The 17,112-nt window shown below is 42.8% G+C and overlaps 7 protein-coding genes across 7 annotated transcripts; 4 read left to right on the top strand and 3 right to left on the bottom strand.

Annotated features, from left to right (window-relative positions):
* The first annotated feature begins 321 nt into the window (after positions 1 to 321).
* On the top strand, positions 322 to 2,451 carry BCIN_07g05320 (hypothetical protein). Its single transcript, XM_024694135.1, has 4 exons — positions 322 to 834; positions 887 to 979; positions 1,030 to 1,249; positions 1,308 to 2,451. The coding sequence occupies exons 1-4, from the start codon at positions 357 to 359 to the stop codon at positions 1,738 to 1,740; spliced, it is 1,224 nt and encodes a 407-aa protein (XP_024549924.1). The 5' UTR covers positions 322 to 356; the 3' UTR covers positions 1,741 to 2,451.
* Positions 2,452 to 3,510: 1,059 nt separating this feature from the next.
* Positions 3,511 to 6,327, bottom strand: BCIN_07g05310 (hypothetical protein). Its single transcript, XM_001552102.2, has one exon. The coding sequence runs from the start codon at positions 6,194 to 6,196 to the stop codon at positions 4,130 to 4,132; it is 2,067 nt and encodes a 688-aa protein (XP_001552152.1). The 5' UTR covers positions 6,197 to 6,327; the 3' UTR covers positions 3,511 to 4,129.
* A 422-nt stretch (positions 6,328 to 6,749) lies between these two features.
* Positions 6,750 to 9,051, top strand: BCIN_07g05300 (hypothetical protein). Its single transcript, XM_024694134.1, has 5 exons — positions 6,750 to 7,263; positions 7,313 to 7,353; positions 7,405 to 7,559; positions 7,633 to 8,370; positions 8,423 to 9,051. The coding sequence occupies exons 1-4, from the start codon at positions 6,861 to 6,863 to the stop codon at positions 8,354 to 8,356; spliced, it is 1,323 nt and encodes a 440-aa protein (XP_024549923.1). The 5' UTR covers positions 6,750 to 6,860; the 3' UTR covers positions 8,357 to 8,370; positions 8,423 to 9,051.
* A 1,218-nt stretch (positions 9,052 to 10,269) lies between these two features.
* Positions 10,270 to 11,596, bottom strand: BCIN_07g05290 (hypothetical protein). The gene is made up of 2 exons (XM_024694133.1): positions 10,491 to 11,596; positions 10,270 to 10,436 (listed from the first exon to the last, which is right to left on the bottom strand). Exon 1 carries the CDS (start codon positions 11,432 to 11,434, stop codon positions 10,706 to 10,708), a length of 729 nt encoding a protein of 242 aa, XP_024549922.1. The 5' UTR covers positions 11,435 to 11,596; the 3' UTR covers positions 10,270 to 10,436; positions 10,491 to 10,705.
* A 35-nt stretch (positions 11,597 to 11,631) lies between these two features.
* Positions 11,632 to 12,854, top strand: BCIN_07g05280 (hypothetical protein). Its single transcript, XM_024694132.1, has 2 exons — positions 11,632 to 12,712; positions 12,765 to 12,854. The coding sequence occupies exons 1-2, from the start codon at positions 11,843 to 11,845 to the stop codon at positions 12,810 to 12,812; spliced, it is 918 nt and encodes a 305-aa protein (XP_024549921.1). The 5' UTR covers positions 11,632 to 11,842; the 3' UTR covers positions 12,813 to 12,854.
* Positions 12,855 to 12,879: 25 nt separating this feature from the next.
* On the bottom strand, positions 12,880 to 14,066 carry BCIN_07g05270 (hypothetical protein). The gene is made up of 2 exons (XM_001552106.2): positions 13,786 to 14,066; positions 12,880 to 13,683 (listed from the first exon to the last, which is right to left on the bottom strand). The coding sequence occupies exons 1-2, from the start codon at positions 13,887 to 13,889 to the stop codon at positions 12,918 to 12,920; spliced, it is 870 nt and encodes a 289-aa protein (XP_001552156.1). The 5' UTR covers positions 13,890 to 14,066; the 3' UTR covers positions 12,880 to 12,917.
* A 34-nt stretch (positions 14,067 to 14,100) lies between these two features.
* Positions 14,101 to 15,963, top strand: Bcyaf9. Its single transcript, XM_001552107.2, has 2 exons — positions 14,101 to 14,550; positions 14,683 to 15,963. Exons 1-2 carry the CDS (start codon positions 14,316 to 14,318, stop codon positions 15,213 to 15,215), a joined length of 768 nt encoding a protein of 255 aa, XP_001552157.1. The 5' UTR covers positions 14,101 to 14,315; the 3' UTR covers positions 15,216 to 15,963.
* The last annotated feature ends 1,149 nt before the right edge of the window (positions 15,964 to 17,112 follow it).

The raw sequence follows: 17,112 nt of genomic DNA, 5'->3' as shown, positions 1-17,112 counted from the left end.
GGTCTCTGCCTGACCTCATTAGGAAAGCCCGATGGTCTAATGATCTCACCACATTCCACAATGCAACCATGAAGAAAAAATCGGTTCAGTTAGTATGAACTTCCAATAACATAACCGTCCACATTACCACTAGATCGGTATTGGTGAATCGATACACAATTATGAAATATTGGGACATTCGTTACACTGAGCTTTGATTCATTAACAGAGGAAGAAATCCTGGCTAATGGAGTCCCGAATGCGGCTCTTGATACATTGGGTAGTCAGTTTTATGCAAATTATAAAAGCTCCACGTTTTTCCCGATAATGTAGGTAACGTTCGCATGCTGAAGTAACAAATAAGCAAATCATCAACCATGGCTTATCATACGAGTCAAGGGAATGGATTAGACCAGAGTACTTCTTGGAGTGGTTGGATTTGGGTTCCAGAACAGAGCTACTGGTATTCTTATCGAGTAAATGCCGAAGGAAAGGAGGAGTACGACTATCGCTACCCTGAAGGAACTGAGAATCGAGCAGCCACGCCCAGAACATCAGATTTGACAGATGTATATCCATCGTCCCAAACCGGCGATTCTAATTCTTTTGACAATAATGCAACCCCAAGACCATCGCACGTTACTTCGACCTCGAATCACAATTTTTACGATTCTTCAGATTCTACAGCCCAGAACTATGCTATCAATAACTCAAACGTGGCTTGGCAACCCGAAAATCCTTCTTCGAGCAATGCTGCATACCAATCAAACACAGACGCAACCTCTTCATCAATTGAAGCCACAGCGCGTGCATTTGAAACTATGTTGTTGGAAACGCCCCGTTCTGTACCTACAGGTATGATTGCCACTTGAATTCCATTATAACATAACTCTAATAGAAACAACAGAAGCATTTGATCCGGAGGTGAATCAGGCAATCATAAATGCAAAGCATATCTCCAAAGCCCCGAACACCGGCAATGCCGAAACTTTGGATTCCAGTAAGTCTGTATCCTTAAGTTTTGAAACCACCAGCATTAATCGGATATAGGATACACGGTCTATGGTGGACTCCATCGACAAGATGATTTTTGGAAGGTTGGCCGCGTATTCATGATGCTGTGGACTGAGCCAGCACAGCCAAAAGTTCCTGCAGCCGGAGGGACACGCAATGGATCACACTTCAGCACTACATTTCTCGGAGAACAAGCATATAGTGAGATTCGAAGGTTCGTAGTTGTGATAAAGGGTTATGGAAATTCTGTTTGCTGGTGTGTTTTCCCAACAATATGCTTACGCTATGTTGACGTGCTGGTCTAATGATGCTAGTCCTATACAAACATACTCAGGGCAAGCGACGCTCAAGCCCAATCTTCCAGCTCCTGGTCGACACACAATCATACATACAACACCGCGGGCTCCCGAAGAGCACAGCTACGTCGCCAGTAACGGACAGTCGGTGTACGAGCATCTCGTCTTAGATCCTATCCAGGTCGATAGTGAACGAAGTCACGAGCCCGAGGGTTTATTACACCCATTGAGTCGATTAAATTACAGCAAGGTGTATACTGTAGAGCATTATGTCCGTGTGTTAAATATTGGTATGGTGGCCATCACTTCAATTGGTACCTTTCTCAGTCAGTCGGGTTGGCCTCAAAATGTCCAACCAGTTGGATCACAGCGTCCTCATTCGAATCGCCCATCCAGAAGAATATCTGGCCAATCTTCCAACAATCGTAGGAATCGCCGCGAGCATAAGTAGGGGGTATCTTCGACTGGCTTACAGAAAGATTCCTTCACAGTCAACTCGATACGTTAAGCTGTTCCACATCCGAAAGTTTTCTCATGCGCTGCAAGAATATTTTCTGGCGCCACGAATCTCAGTTTTGTCTATTTTCTTTAGCGCCAAACGTTTGGCACAGCTCTCTTCTATAACTGTGTCCATCTTGAATCATTTTTCCTATCTTATTTGTCCATATATTCCCGATAACTTCCCAGATTTTGTTTTCTTGGAGGTCGAGAGACCAATGCATATACGAAGCTTTCCCCAAGTATCAGAGCACTTTTTTCTTTATTGAAGCAGGGTAATACTCTTACGCTCGTTCACTCATTTGGTCGAGTTTTTCATGATTGATGACACCCATTTCTTTGGATATATTAGACCACCAGTGGGTGTACGGACTGATGGGATACTCCTCAAGTTTCGATATTTTTGATTATTTCATTCTTCAATTGTTTGATATCAGAATCTATCTTTCTTTTTTTTAAATCCCCTGTAGGTTATTGCTACAGTTTTTAGGATATTACAACCAATAACTCAAAATATATTTCCAAGTCAGGGTTTGTAGTGTCCCGTCAGTCCATACACCCACTGGTGGGCTCTATTGTATTAAAGAGAGAGCAACATTCAACCCAGCTGTCACTAAGCGGCACATTTCCAAGAGTTCAAATCCCTCTACAGTTTAATGGTATACCAATGTGATAATCTTCGCTCAACAATCAACTAACAAGATCAAAAATTGCTGCCTCGTTACCTCAAAATGAACAGAAGCCAACGGTCTACCACACACGCGTCATGTTCTTTGAGTTTACTATACAAAATATGACACAGATCATTTTATCTTCCAAAGAAACTCGCTGCTTTTCCTTAAAAAAATCTAAAAATCTTAAAAAAATCTAATGCAATCTCGAAGCCAGAATAAACAACTAATCGTAGTCCAGCCACTCACTTGATCCCACGTTCACGCCACATCTAATTAGGCCCAAAGACATAAGCATCCGCATAATTTGGGCAAGACTGCATTCAGATTCTGAGTTACTGCACCTTGTGCATTGTCATGCATTAATTTCTCAGAAAACTTTCAATTCCATGCACGAAATCCGCCAAATTTATATCAATCAAAGCGGTCTGAAAAAGGGGCTCTCACCGCCTGTGCCACTTTCCATACCTCAGCCTTATACATATTTCTAATCACAATTGGACGGGCGTGTATCTTATACGGATTTTAAAGCAGCGATTTACAGCCCTGTTCGTCATAACTCGTGTGATCCTATCGGAATGAGGAAGGGCTTTAGTGACTATTTAAGATTTGGTTCGAAACTTTACATGTTTTGTGAGAGGTTTTAGACGTGACGACTTATGATTGACTGGGTAATATTCAATGGCTTAACATTACTTCGTTTTGACAAGCTATGCCTAAAGACCCCTACACTAGATCTGTGTACTAATCAGATGTTTGATTGGAATAAAAACAAAGTCGTGACATGTAGGACAAAGCTATGGGACGGCCCGGGTTAGTGGGGGGGACTAGTATTAGCTGTAAGCTACTACGGGTATATGTAGTGTTCTATAGATGGGGAAGTCCATAGGCTGAGGCTTCATTTATTAATGTGATATTACCGGAATTTTCTTCAATGATAGTCTGACAGGGCTGGCCTGTGCAAACGTATCTGCGGTTGGCCGTGCTGATTGCTTATTTACCCGTCTCTAATCTCCGCCATGTGACTCAATTAGTTGGCTCGCTTACAAGATGGGGGTACAAGTTTGATGTCGAAATTCTATCTAGCCTGAAAGAAATTGCAAGGTTTCTATCATTCGGATCATCTGATATGGTACATCCATGTAGAATTGTAGATGAAATGAAGATAAATTCATCCCCTTGCTGGTTGAAGATTTGATATCAATGACTATGCATTTGAGCAGGTGAAAAGGCAATCAATTGAAAAGGCGATTGATAATTTAGGAGAAGCATGTGGAAAGAAATAGTTTCAAACAACGTGATAAGAAATTCCCCCCAAAGAAATACTTTGATACTTTGATAAGTGTTAGAACATAACTCCCTGGAAGCCCAAGCACCATGTATCCCGACTCCCGCTTGAATTCTGCTTGCTTTGATTGATGCAAACATTCGTGAAAGAAACAAAACAGGAATAAGAAAAAAATGCTTGTCGAAAGTGCTCAACTGAAGTTCAAGTTTGAAATGAGATCATCCAAAGATCGCAGTAGGAATAATATTCGAAAAGGGTACAGCACATTCCTTGACACCTCTCTCGGCACTATTCAAATTACCAGTACGATTGTGAGCTGAACCATGAAGGAATACAAGATTTGAAGGGAAAACTCTGCTGTGAGTTGAGTTGCTGCAGGTAATTTATTGAGAGGTCGAATTGGTAGTCGTCAAGACAGTAGATCTTGCATCACGATCCGTAAAGCCATCTGCAAACCAGGAATTCCTGAAATCTTCTTCGCAGATTTCCTCTTTGAGTTTACATAGATCTTGTGATTCATCGTATTTCTCAAAGCAATTTGTGTAAATATTGACCTCATGGAGAGAAACTTGAAGCTTTTCCAGTGACCATCGATTGAATCGCTCATTTCGTGCTAAGTGATTATTCTCAGAATCCAATACTTTGATGGCTTTCTCCAAGTCGTTTGGCTTTGAAAGGTGCAATGGAGATGATTGAGAATATTGGTCAGAAATTTCGAGTGGCTTGAGAGTTAAATCCAAGGATGGACTACACTGGTCTAATTTCGATGATTCTACCGGCTCTCCAGCTTCATCTATGAGACCTAATGAAAAGCACTTTTGATGCAAGTCTCTTTCCTCGTCCTCGGAAATTGTTATCTTGGAGATTAGATCGTCCAATTGAGCTTGAGAGCTATCTAGCCACTCCTGGTTTTCGGTAGTAAGGGGTTCCATATCGAACCGGTTTCTCAAGTCTACTTTCTCTTCGAGGCTCAACTTCTCATCCAAAATATCATCATAAAGTTCCCGAAAGTTGTCAAGCTCTCCGAGCTTCGAAAAATATGCATCCACCAATGGGTGCAATTCTTGCGGCTTTTGTGGTTCAAAGTGCTCTGGTTCTTCAGTCCACTCGGGATATCTCAAAAGCTCTGTCGATGGAGGTAAATAAAGGGAAGGGTCCCTCATCTGACTATAGAAATGCTCTTCAAGCCGTGAAAGTTCATATTCTTGTGAGTCTAGATCACGCTCAAGATAATTGTATTCATCTTCTAAAGAACCATATCTGTCTCTGGCTTTCTGGCAGTCGCAAAGCAACTCTGATGTGGTCTTTTCAGACCACCATTTGCTTGGAAAAGGCATGTGAAGTTCCCTCATTTTAACTTGTTTGAAGTACGCCTCGTCTGCAAGAGATTTCTCATTTTGCAGCATACGTAGACTATGGCGCTTATGTTGAAGTGAGAAGCGAAGTGAAGCGATGTGGGATCTCATCCTTGAAATATTTTGCCATTGACCATATACTATGGACGCTTCAAATATAGAAGAAGCATCTTGAACATGCCTGGGAGGTGATGACTTGAGAAGTTTCTGCGCGTTGGGTGAATCCACCGTTGTCACAGAATAATTCATGTCAGCTTGTCTGTTGAGAATTTTGTTTGACCCGGAAAGATTTGAATTATCACACGCAGCAGCTTTTTTACTTGTCTGTCTGTAAATAGTGGAAGGTTCTGATTTGGTTGACAAAACTTTGCAATGCACGTGATTTGAGTTGGATTGCTGTCCACAGTTTTCGTGCAATTGGACTCGACTTCTGCTTGATGGCAGTGTGGCGGCAGACGGCGAACGATTGCAGACATTGTCATCTATAGCTTGCCCCGAATGCTTTACTGTCTCACGGGATTGTCTAATAGGTCCAGAACTGTCTGTGCTGTTAACTTCATGCAGAATATCTGGCAAAGGTGGATCTCCTCTTCTAAGTTCAGATGCCATATGAAGAATGTTTTCACTGTATATGCCATTCAAGTGATGATTTCTGGGTGCAAAATCCTCTTTTTTAATCGAACGGTGGTTCTCTCGTGGCTCGTTGTATGTAAGAACACGTGGTGTTGAGCTGGAATTTGAAACACCTCCACGATCTTTCTCTTGCCCTACTATCGCCGAGACTTTGGCCTCACGACATCTCATCAATTCTTCATCGTGAACAGTGTGTCGGCAGTCTTGCTTTGTAGTTGCTTTTGTCGTGATGAAAGGCTTCTGTCTCTTGCGGCGACCTTTGGACTTATACGGCATGGAGTTGTATGTGCAAGAGGTGCAAGATGCCACAGCAACTGATGGGACCTTATCAAGCTTTTGAAGTCTCTGAGGGTTTCGAGCAATCTCCTTCACTTGTAACGTGTTTTGGATGTTTATCCGCTCTTGTCGAATGCCGCATGACCGTTTGGTATCCCGGTTAGAACCATTGGCTGCTACCCGCATCCGTATTGCTGTAAACTAATTATTGTTGCCGGTGAAACTCTTGACGGCACAGAATCGTCTTGCTCTCAAGTGTAGAATTGCTTAATTGATATCAATGAGGCTGATTTGGAAACTCGAAATAGACACATGGCAAAGAGAAAAGCACGAAGCCTTGAGATCTCAGAATATCCTCTATTATGTGTGCCTCCGCCTATCCAATGAACGGAACTGAGGCTGAATGTGGTACATCCCCTTGTACAAACATATGCAAATCCATGCCAGAAAGGAATTGCACGATGGTGTGTAGAACATTTCAAACCCCCACAGTCTTATTGTTGATTCAAGTCAATTGTTAAAGCGGCATTTTGATTTTCTAGCAAGGGTGTCACTAAGCTTGTGAGGTGTGAAGGTGGTGCCAAATTAAGCGAATAGATAGCCCCGCATCAAATGCAACCACTTTCAAAGACATACTGTTTCCCGACAATCGTACCAATAGTATACCGCAATGAAGCAATAGCTCTTGTCACAGCGTATGATGTTACCTCGAGAAGATGGAGAGATTCTACACCACTTTGTGGACATTTGAGCCGCAATTGCTGAGTGCCCACTTTGCCGTTCATAAAGGCAGGAAGAATCCCTAGTGTTGTGGTTCGCATTTTGATTTCTGAATAATACAAATGTGGTAATGTCGTCTCATACCTCTCACAAATACAAAAAAAAGTCGAAGGAACCTTCCAATTCTCCATGGAGTGAGTGGAAATGGGATAGCAAAAGAGAACAATGGCAATCTTATCGCACCAATTCTGGGGGTGCAATCGAGTGGAAATATGACGACCAATTGCATTCGAGCTCATCGGCTGCTGCACATATCCCGAGGCTTGACGGTGCCTCACCACTGAATACAGTCTCCGAAGACACAAATCAATATTCAAACGAGCAAAATTATACTACAAGCAATAATAATATCGGACTAGTGACTGACTCGCTGGCCACTACGAGTTTGGATCCAAGGCCCAATCGGGATCCACCGATTGTAGCTAACCTTCAGCGGAACAACACTTCTACCCAGCACAGGAACTTCGATCCCCGTGAGTACTTCATAGTCTGACATTATAAATTGTTACTAAATTATAGCAGATTACAGGCTGCACAGCGCTCGGGAATTCAGATTTGGCAAGGCATGACATTAATTCATCTCGTTATCTCGTAGTATGTACTAACTGGAGCAGGTCTTCAAAGTTCTTTGGTCTGAACCATCCGGAAGCACAGCTGGCGGCGGTGGCGGAACAGTTCTGTCACGTAGAGAGGTGCATGGCCAAGAGATATTTGCCAAAGTTCGTAGGTTTGTTATTATATCCCCTAAACAGGGTCATTGTCTTTGTTTGTGAGTCTTCTATCATGGGGTTCTTTCCTCCTGTATTGTTGTTGTTTTGCGTTCTTACTGACCATGAGGCTAGACCTATCATGTCCTACGAGGGAAGAGCGACAAGCAAATCAGGCGTACATCCTGAAGAGCATGCAATAATTTACACGACCCCTGAACCAAGATTAGTTGACAATGAGGATGGGAGCAGGATGATATTTGATCCAGTCAAAATGATACCGGAATCTAGTCGACACGTACTCGATGAAGCATCAAGAATAAACTATGCTAAGATATATACTGTGGAGTACAATGTCAAGGTGTGGTTTATTGGTCATGTTGATCGAAGTTGTGAACAGATAGTGAGGAGATCTTACGACGATGCTAACCAGCCATTACTTCTATCATCTCAACCATCTGATCCTACCGCCTACTCGACGAACAATTTTACTTATGGTAATTCCACCTATGCTACGCCGGGCAGCCCTGCAAACACAGCTGGCTATTCTTCCACTCCATCTTACCCTTCAATACTCGGCTATGGTAATCAAATGCCCCCATCGACACCCGGCTATGGAGCTGGATATGGAGCGGCACCTGCTAGTTCGAATATGTACGGCTCATCACAATACTTCACCCCAGATCATGCTCCGCCGCTGTATTCCCAGCCCCAATATTCTCCGCAATACCCTCCACAACACCCTTCATCACAATATTCCACATCGCAGCACCAACAATACACGAACAGCACAAGCCAAGGATATAATTACGGTCCCCAAGGTACATATGATCCAGGCAGCGGTGCTGGTCAACAATAGCTAATCAGTAACCTGTGGGTTCAACTAATTGTCCAAGGAGAAAATATTATTAACTAACAGACTTAGGTAATTTGCCACTGCCATACGTTTAGGGGTTCGCTCGTTTACCCTTGATGCCCTTTCTATCCAAGCGAGAGTCAATGATATCCATCTTCTTCGGGATAATTCACTGCTACTTCTTGTATCAGTTTTTCTTTTTTTAAAAACGAGTTTGGAAATCAGCTGGATCCAAACTCTTGATACATACTCATTCACGTTTTTTCATGATCCATGACGTTCCGACAGACACTTGTTCATTCCAAGAAATATCACAAATTTTCCATTCATGCTTCTATTTTCCTAATATATATTCCTCATATCTTCGATGGACTGCAAATCACGTCATTTTTATGATGATTGATATCTCGAATGGGAAATATGCATCTCCCACTCCCATCTGCAGGTTTCAGATTTTATATTTCTCGCATTGCTTTCAGCTGGGATCTGATTTTGAATATTCATAATGACTTTACGAACCCTTCTCTTCACGCTTTTTATGCTCTTCTTCGTCTCTGCGAGCGAGCAATTTTCTGCAGTCACTTGTTCATACTTCATATTCTCACATCGAATTGTCCATAGCTATTTCAACCTCTGCAAGTATTAGTTATCAAACACACAATCCGAATAGTCCATATTTACTGCGAGCCTGACTTCTATGTTGCCGTTCTACTGAGCTTGCCAAAATAATTTTTCAAAGAATCATCTGACATCACTTGTCCGTTCGTTCACCCATCTGCACAATGATGACTGCATAACACATGCATATATATCTCTGGAAGGATATCGAGACCGTGCCACTCCTACACATACCCCCACGTTACATCTCCAAATCCCACATTCTTGAGCCGCACGTAAAATAGATGATGACTAGATCTCACCTCCGGATTCGTTCTGACAAGGAATAGCTCATTGCATATGCTGTGTAGAAATAAGCAACGAGGGCTGGCACTCTAAGCCCTGGCACTCTAAGCCTTACCAGTGCACGGAGCACTCCGTACCGAATTTTTACTTTTCATCCCGCCTCCCCGTTTTGTCTTTCATTTTCCATTCCTTACATATCCGGAAGAAGTAATTAGCGATATATCAAACGCCCCAAATTCGAGCTGAAATTCTGCCTAGCTTTCTGATCCCTGGAGAATCGAGAATCAATGCTGTATCAGCCTTTTGTGCAATGAGTTCTCTTGGACTTGACTCGGGGTCCCTGTGAGTCTCTTGGGGTCAGAAGCACGGTGAGAAGTTCGAGGATAGCGGTGACTAGGATGTATATTGGCACGTGAAGGAAACAAGCAAGGCTGTTTTGATGGTGGAAAAAGTATATATGTACGACGAGGCTATGGATTTACACAAATGCATGAAATCAATATGAAGCTAGCAACTGCTGATGTGAGATCTCATAATTGCGGCTTATGTGACTGAAATTTATTGTGCACCGGGATTCGGACCCGATGCCGATTTGCGATCATCTCTGCTAGTAGATCCTTAGATTGAAAGGAGACGGGACGAGTTTAAAGAAGGAATCACGGTAATGTCTGTCATAATCGCCAGAGAGATGAGGCTGAAATACTGAGGTTTAAAGAATTATGATTCTCAAGCAGTAATATATGGGTCGAAGAGAGGAAATAGGAAACTACATAAATTTAAAATCAGCCATTGAAGTGTAAACTAATTCTTCCTGTATGGTTATCTCAGTCTATCATAATTGCCAAGTCTCGTAGATGAGCTAGTACTGTACTAATTCCCCTATGACGAGGGTCTATGACTGATGAGCGTGTAGAACTAGCATTCCACGGCATCTTGAGTAGAAAATTTCTAATACGCTGCCGCAGAGGCATTCTTTCGACAGGGGTCATGAGCTTTTGTTGGAATCGAAGTTCTGTAATTAATCCGTCTTCTGCATCATGAATTCTATCTCGTTGCGTTTATAGAGATGCGGGAATTGTAATCCAAAAAGCCATCAATGCGTGTGCTTATGATTAATTGTCTTCCGGATAATTCCCTCTCGAAAATCGATTCCCAACGCTATTAGGAATCAGAACAAATTCTAGGCTAGCATTTAGATACAAGGTCAAGTAACAAGATAGTTGTCGATACTTACTGGGCTCTAGGGACTCTACTTTCAGGCTGTAAGAACAAGGGATATCAAAATGAGTCTAGGGTAGGTACTCTTGGACGATCAGGATCATCTTCTGATAGCTTATAGATTATTCTGGCCCTTCATTGTAAGAGCTGATCTGATTGTTATCTGGCTCCCTCTCCGACCTTTTTCATAATCTAGATTGTAACCTTTTGATTTATCTTCCAGGCCCCTTTCTATCCCCAGTTGAGTTCCCGAGACTGTGTTTCAACCTCGTGCTCCACAAGCTCTCCCTCTTCAATTTCTCGCATCTTACTTCTTTCTTTCCTCTTTCTCACAATTTCTCGATTCCCCTCTGTATCCACATTCTCTCCACCTTGCCCATCCGTCGAAATATCAAAGTCCTCCGTCAAAGCCCTGATTGTCATATTTGCTGTATCCTTAAAATTAATACTATGAGCCGTGAATAACCCTTCCATATGTACGTCCCTCACATGGGGAGGCTTCTTTGATGCCTTAGCCACGAATGGATTCCCCATCAGCGCATAAGTCATTAAATCCATGGCTGTGACATTCGGCGGGGAAGCATCTGGATTGTATGCTAACTCATGCTCTAGAGATTGATCTCTAATTCGCTGGTTTTTCCTTCCACCTCTGCGAGGAAACCCCTCCACTCCCAGTTCTAATTGTTTGCGAACCAGTTTTGCACGTCTAGTTTTGGCCTTTTCCGTGGATCTGACAACCTGTTGTTGGAATGGTGTTAGGACATTGTCTTTTATTTCATCGTAATCGCGCACGGCAGGATTTTCGGGAGCGTCGAGGTCGATTACTACTCTTGGGAGGACCAGCGGTTCTTCACTTTTATAACCTTTGAATCGCCTGGTGGATTTCGAGATTGCGGGGAAATTGGAGGACTTGATAGTGCGCCGGTATATCGACAATATAGCTTTTTGGCAATTCATCATTGTGATGTCAAGACGATGCGGAAAGAGAGTAAATCTTTTGAAGTTGTGTCTTCATACGGATTACATTAGTAAATAACAGCTGATTATCCTAAATGTGAAGCTAACGGCTAATAAGGCAATATTAACAGCGAAAGCTCCACTTGCCTTAGCTCTAGTAAATCCGGGGTAACATTAGCAGATGAGATCTTAGTCAGCAAGACCGCCATTTTAGTAGCGTCCGCCTCTAGGCTCTTTTCTCATCAACAACAACCACAATTATCCCATCATTTCTACACAAACCGCAAACATCCATCCAGATTTAAAAGCACAAACCAAATTGGGTCTCTACAACTACTTTGAGAACGTCAAATCCCCTCAGAACTCGACTTACAATCCCAAAAACGCAAATTTATCATAGATCTTCTGAAAATGCCACCAGCAAAGAAGAGAAAGACGCGCGCAACAGCTGAATCATCGGAGGAAGTGCAACCACTCGATACCGTCACCAACGCAGAAGAACCAACAGATACACCATCAGACGCAACTCCTAAGAAAACCAGCGAACCCACGCCATCAACCGCATCCTCTGCCACCTCAGATGCCGCCGCCAAAGCCAAAGAACGACAAGAAAGATTCAAAGCTCTTCAAGCCCGCGCCAAATCGTCCGCTCAAACGAATCTCAAAGAGGCCACTCTCGAATCGCAACGTCTAGCAACCGATCCTAATCTCCTCACATCCTTGAATCGCAAATCTGCGGTCGCATCCCACAATCTTCTCAAAGCCGACGCCGAAGCTGCTGGCGAAGATTTCGAGCGCAAACGAGCTTGGGATTGGACTATCGATGAGAGTGAAAGATGGGATAAGCGACTTAAGAAAAAGGAGGCGCATCGAGATGATCAAGCATTTCAAGATTATCGACAAGACAGTCGAAAGGTTTATAAACGACAGATCCGCGATCTGAAGCCCGATATGGAATTTTATGAAAAGGAAAAGATGGCAGCTGTAGAGAAAGCTGCGGCATCTGGAGGTCTTGAGATTGTGGAGACAGATGATGGGGAATTGGTTGCTGTGGATAAGGATGGAACTTTCTATAGTACGGCTGATTCGACAGGATTTGTGGAACACAAACCAGAGAAGGCGGCCGTGGATAGATTGGTTAAGGATTTACAACAGGCGGAAGAGGCAAGATTGAAGAAACAAAGGGCGAGGAATGCGGCAAATGGAGAGGATGGAGATGTTACTTATATCAATGATAAAAACAAGCAGTTCAACCAGAAGCTGTCGAGGTTTTACAACAAGGTAAGCAAAGTTCACGCTCTCATTTCCTTTGCATCTGCTAACCATTTTTTAGTACACTGCGGAAGTTAGAGATAGTTTTGAGCGTGGTACAGCTATATAATTATGCGAGGGATTGGGTGGATAGATTTTGCGGAGTTGTTCAAACACTCTATAGTCTAAAATACAAATACAAAGCCACAATAGGCAATTTTCGATCATTATTCATTTATAACATACCCTTTCTCCAAGCTTTCTCGGCCAATTCTTCAATCTCTTTGACCTCGACAGGACCTTTAACACTATCCTCACTCAAAGCCTCCACAACAGCTTCAGCAACCACATCTGCCTTGAGCGGTTTGACACCCGCAGCCCCCATGATCCCCCCAAACATTCCTCCCGTGAGCTCATTAAACGCGGCACCCAAACCTGTCGCCGCCGCCAATGGCATAGTAATCTTCCTCGAGCTATCATATAACATACCAGGTCTAACAAACACACTCCTCATCTTTGGGAACTCGCTGGCAATGGTACTTTCGGCCGCACGCTTCGTATCTATATATCTTTGAGGCAAAACTGGTGCTCCGCCTGCTGCACTTATATACGCGAATGCTGGGACATTTTCTTTGTAAGATTCAGAAGCGAGTGTAATAGCAGAATCTCGATTCATAAGTTCGTAGGTTATTTGGCCATCTCTCTCTTGAGAATGTAAATCCTCGCCTGGTTGACGAGTCAATGGATTCTGAGAACCGGCTTTGGATGAAGAAAATGCGCGAGAGAGTCCGGAAATGGGGGATTCGCGACCGGATATGACACCTTTGTAGTCGGCTTCGAGAAGAATTCCCATGGAATGAACGACATAGTCTGCAGATTTGAGGAGGGGAGCATATGTGGATGGCTTGAGGATATCGGCGCGTTCCCAAGTTACTTTATGAGACCACGCGGGTGGTGTAGGAGAAGATGATACCGAAGACCAAGTTGGTTCGCCGGATCGACTGAATTGAAGACCATTAGTATTAGAATATGAGAAATTGGTGAAAATCAAAAGGAATGGAGGGGTATCGCATTGGAGCTCCAAACTCCATCTTTCAACGTACCTAATGCTGGTCACATCCCATCCCCTTGCAACTGCTGATTTACAGATTCTCGAACCCAAAAACCCATTCCCACCACAAACGACGATTCTCTTGGTGACTGACATATCTGTATACTCGTCGTCGATTCGAATTTCGTATAGAATGGTCAAGAAAAGGAAGAGAAGGAAAACATCTGATGGATCTCTATTCTCGATCTTTTGATATTCTTCCAATCCTGGTACTCATCGGATCTTCTAACGCCCGTCCATCGTATTCTTGTAGACGTCAGTATATATATGGTCATGGCCCTCTGTAAGTGAATCATTGACCACTAATGATCTAGAACTTTCCAGGGCTAGTCAAGCCTGGGATGGATATATTAGCTTGGCTTAAACCTTAATAATTATCGACCGAGCTACAGAATTCAGAATTCAGACTTCAGACTTCAGACTTCAGCCATTTTGAATCTTCATCTACGATTTTCAGTCTGCCCCTCATCAACAACAACAAGAATATCACCACAGCTACATATCGATCTATCTGCGGGAAGCATGGCACCGCCGAATACCCAAAAACGCACAAAAGGCGTCTCAATCTATAGACCCTTTGTATATGGTACGACATCTCACAAATTCAGTCCGAAATATCCAAAACCAGAGGGGACACCAGAGGAACATACGCATCAATGGACTGTATTTGTAAAGGGAGTCGACGACGTGGATATTACATATTGGTGTCGAAAAGTGCAATTCAAACTACACGATACTTATCCGCAGCACTTGAGATGTATGTATTTTATTGTTTTTGTGTTGGTCAACTTGCGCAAGTCTTTGCGCCTCACGCTCTATTGATTGTGAATCCAGTACTCTTTTACTTATATGGCAACCAATGTGCTGATTCATCTTCCCATGATTCTAGCGGTCGAAAATGTCAAACCAGGCGATCCATTCCAAGTCACCGAGACCGGTTGGGGTGGTTTTGATATCCAAATAAAAATCTACTACGATCCAATCGCCAACGAAAAAGCCCAAAGTTTCTGGCATCGACTCGTCCTCGAACCTTATGGCGATGACCAACTACAATTTACCCAAAATCGAGATAATGAGGTTCGGTCTTGGGTATATGACGAGATGGTTTTTAATGAACCTTATGAACAATTCTATGAGGTTCTAACAAATCCCGTGCCGAGAGAGAAAAACAATGGGGGGAAGGGGAAAGCGACGAGGACGATGAGGGGAGGGATGGTGGGAAGCGTGGGGGAGAGAACGGTTTTTATACCGATGACGCAGAGACCGGGACAGCCATTTAGTAAGGACGGGGAGAGGGCGGAGGTTAAGAAGCTGGCCGAGGGGAAGAAAACGGTGGATAGGCAGAATGAGGAGTTGAGGAATGAATTAAGGGAGAAGGAGGAAGAAGTGAAAAGATTAAAGGCAGAGTTGGAAACGTTGTGAAGGGGTATATTCTTGATTATAGGAATGGAGTGGAATGGGGATGGAAATCACTATTGTGTTTGGGCTCTACGAATCATCGATTGGGTTTGGGGGACGTTTAAATGAGTTCCCGATTCTACATGCGCGAGGGGTAAAGCAATCTTGGGAGTCTATCGGAAATCCATATAATTGGAGTATTGGCGCACCACTGCATAGGCTTAAATTGCTAGAAGGCTCTCCCCACTATTACGGACGGTGCACAGGTCCCAAGAATAGTTTTCAAAACAGGGTAGGGTACCGGAGACTGGCATTCGCCGATATTGATACTATATTGCGAGGGAAGCGTTGGATTAGGAAGAATGGGTACACGGGTCATTTTCAGATGCTCGACCAAAATTGAGTCAGCACGATTTACAACATAACAATCGATATCTAAGGGTCTTACAAGGATCAGAAAGGAGGTGAAATGTTGTAAAATAAAGGCTGATGATGAGAGGGGCAGTCAAGGTAGACATCAGAGTAGCATCTCGATGTTTGTCAGTTTGTAGGAGTACAGGAAAGTAATTAGAAGTAGATAGATACTTGGGACTCATACAAACACATTGAATTCTGTGAAGGAAAAGAAAAAGAAACTCGTCTATTTTTTGTATGTATCTTGTCTCGTACATCATCTATCATGGAAATTCTACATTGCATTTCATTTATACCTCTACTTCTACTGCTACTACTACTCTAATTTATTGAGTACCTAGTATCTATCTATCTATCAACCATTCATCAAATTCTCAAATTATCAAATATTGCATCTTGAAACAATACCTAGATCTGAATAGGTGCTCGGTTCGAATTCGCTTGGGATTAGAAAATTCGCTTATATTCATGAATTTCTCACTTCATCCTTTTTTTTTTTTTTTTTTTGGTTAGTGTGGTGACTCTTGGGCTGCCTTGGCTTGTTGGTATGTTGATATGATATATCTATCACCTTCAATGTATCACCACGCTAGTATACTGATACACTACCCTCACTAGCTCACGATATCGATATTCATAACGCGTGAGCGCGCTCGCTATAGCTTGTTTATAATATCTTACGGTGCTAGCTTATTACTGTATACTAGTCCATTGATATCTCAATTTGTCATCTCGTGGACTTGATTGAACTTGCGGGTGTAATGTATCGATTTATGTGTCGGTGTGTGGAAATATTGGTATGTTAGCTTGCATACTAGGTAGGTAGGTTCTTTTCTCTCTAGCTTTTTAATTTTCGAGCTTTCCTATTTCGTTAGCATATTGACTTGTGGATGTACCAGTAGTATATTAACATATCTATACTCTATACCTATGTTATCTTGTGAGCTTATATATACATTACTAATAAGTGAATATATATGTCAATACATTAACTTATTGATACATTTCTATTGGTATGTTAGCTCGGATACGATACTGGGCTGTTGGTTTCCTGGTTTCCTCGTATCTTACTATTTCATTAGCTTTTTCATTCTCTAACTCACTCCTTACTCCTCACTCCTCACTCCCCACAATCCAAAAATCTAAAATCCCCTCCCCTCCCTCTTCCCTCTTCCCTCTTCCCTCTTCCCTCTTCCCTCTTCCCTCTTCCCTCTTCCCTCTTCCCTATTCCCTCTTCCCTCTTCCCTCTTCCCTTCTCCTATCCCACCAAACCTCCCTCCCATCCCACAAACCCTCTCTCACCACCCATCCACCCACCCACCCACACAGCTACTCAACCAAACCCACAAAAATACAATATTAAAACATTCTCAAACCCTCATTCCTCATTATTTATTACTTATAAAACAAATAAACAAACTAACTCGCTCACTCACTAGCCGACTAACTACTTGCACTATCCAGATAATAGAATTCCCTAATTCTCTTTAATTCGAATTCAAACTCC

Source organism: Botrytis cinerea, chromosome 7 (genome assembly GCF_000143535.2).
Source record: "Botrytis cinerea B05.10 chromosome 7, complete sequence".
Classification (NCBI taxonomy): Eukaryota; Fungi; Ascomycota; class Leotiomycetes; order Helotiales; family Sclerotiniaceae; genus Botrytis; species Botrytis cinerea.
This window is presented reverse-complemented; position numbering and strand designations above follow the sequence as displayed.

What these genes read in the sequence shown, in the direction of transcription:
- BCIN_07g05270 (XM_001552106.2), bottom strand. Translation starts at nt 13,889, where the DNA reads ATGTCAGTCACCAAGAGAATCGTCGTTTGTGGTGGGAATGGGTTTTTG. An exon ending in TGGGATGTGACCAGCATTAG is followed by an intron (nt 13,684 to 13,785) that starts GTACGTTGAAAG and finishes TCTTCAATTCAG; the next exon opens with TCGATCCGGCGAACCAACTT.
- Bcyaf9 (XM_001552107.2), top strand. Translation starts at nt 14,316, where the DNA reads ATGGCACCGCCGAATACCCAAAAACGCACAAAAGGCGTCTCAATCTAT. An exon ending in TTATCCGCAGCACTTGAGAT is followed by an intron (nt 14,551 to 14,682) that starts GTATGTATTTTA and finishes CCATGATTCTAG; the next exon opens with CGGTCGAAAATGTCAAACCA.
- BCIN_07g05290 (XM_024694133.1), bottom strand. Translation starts at nt 11,434, where the DNA reads ATGATGAATTGCCAAAAAGCTATATTGTCGATATACCGGCGCACTATC.
- BCIN_07g05300 (XM_024694134.1), top strand. Translation starts at nt 6,861, where the DNA reads ATGTCGTCTCATACCTCTCACAAATACAAAAAAAAGTCGAAGGAACCT. An exon ending in GGGAATTCAGATTTGGCAAG is followed by an intron (nt 7,354 to 7,404) that starts GCATGACATTAA and finishes TAACTGGAGCAG; the next exon opens with GTCTTCAAAGTTCTTTGGTC. An exon ending in CAGGGTCATTGTCTTTGTTT is followed by an intron (nt 7,560 to 7,632) that starts GTGAGTCTTCTA and finishes CCATGAGGCTAG; the next exon opens with ACCTATCATGTCCTACGAGG.
- BCIN_07g05310 (XM_001552102.2), bottom strand. Translation starts at nt 6,196, where the DNA reads ATGCGGGTAGCAGCCAATGGTTCTAACCGGGATACCAAACGGTCATGC.
- BCIN_07g05320 (XM_024694135.1), top strand. Translation starts at nt 357, where the DNA reads ATGGCTTATCATACGAGTCAAGGGAATGGATTAGACCAGAGTACTTCT. An exon ending in GCCCCGTTCTGTACCTACAG is followed by an intron (nt 835 to 886) that starts GTATGATTGCCA and finishes TAGAAACAACAG; the next exon opens with AAGCATTTGATCCGGAGGTG. An exon ending in TATGGAAATTCTGTTTGCTG is followed by an intron (nt 1,250 to 1,307) that starts GTGTGTTTTCCC and finishes TAATGATGCTAG; the next exon opens with TCCTATACAAACATACTCAG.
- BCIN_07g05280 (XM_024694132.1), top strand. Translation starts at nt 11,843, where the DNA reads ATGCCACCAGCAAAGAAGAGAAAGACGCGCGCAACAGCTGAATCATCG. An exon ending in TGTCGAGGTTTTACAACAAG is followed by an intron (nt 12,713 to 12,764) that starts GTAAGCAAAGTT and finishes ACCATTTTTTAG; the next exon opens with TACACTGCGGAAGTTAGAGA.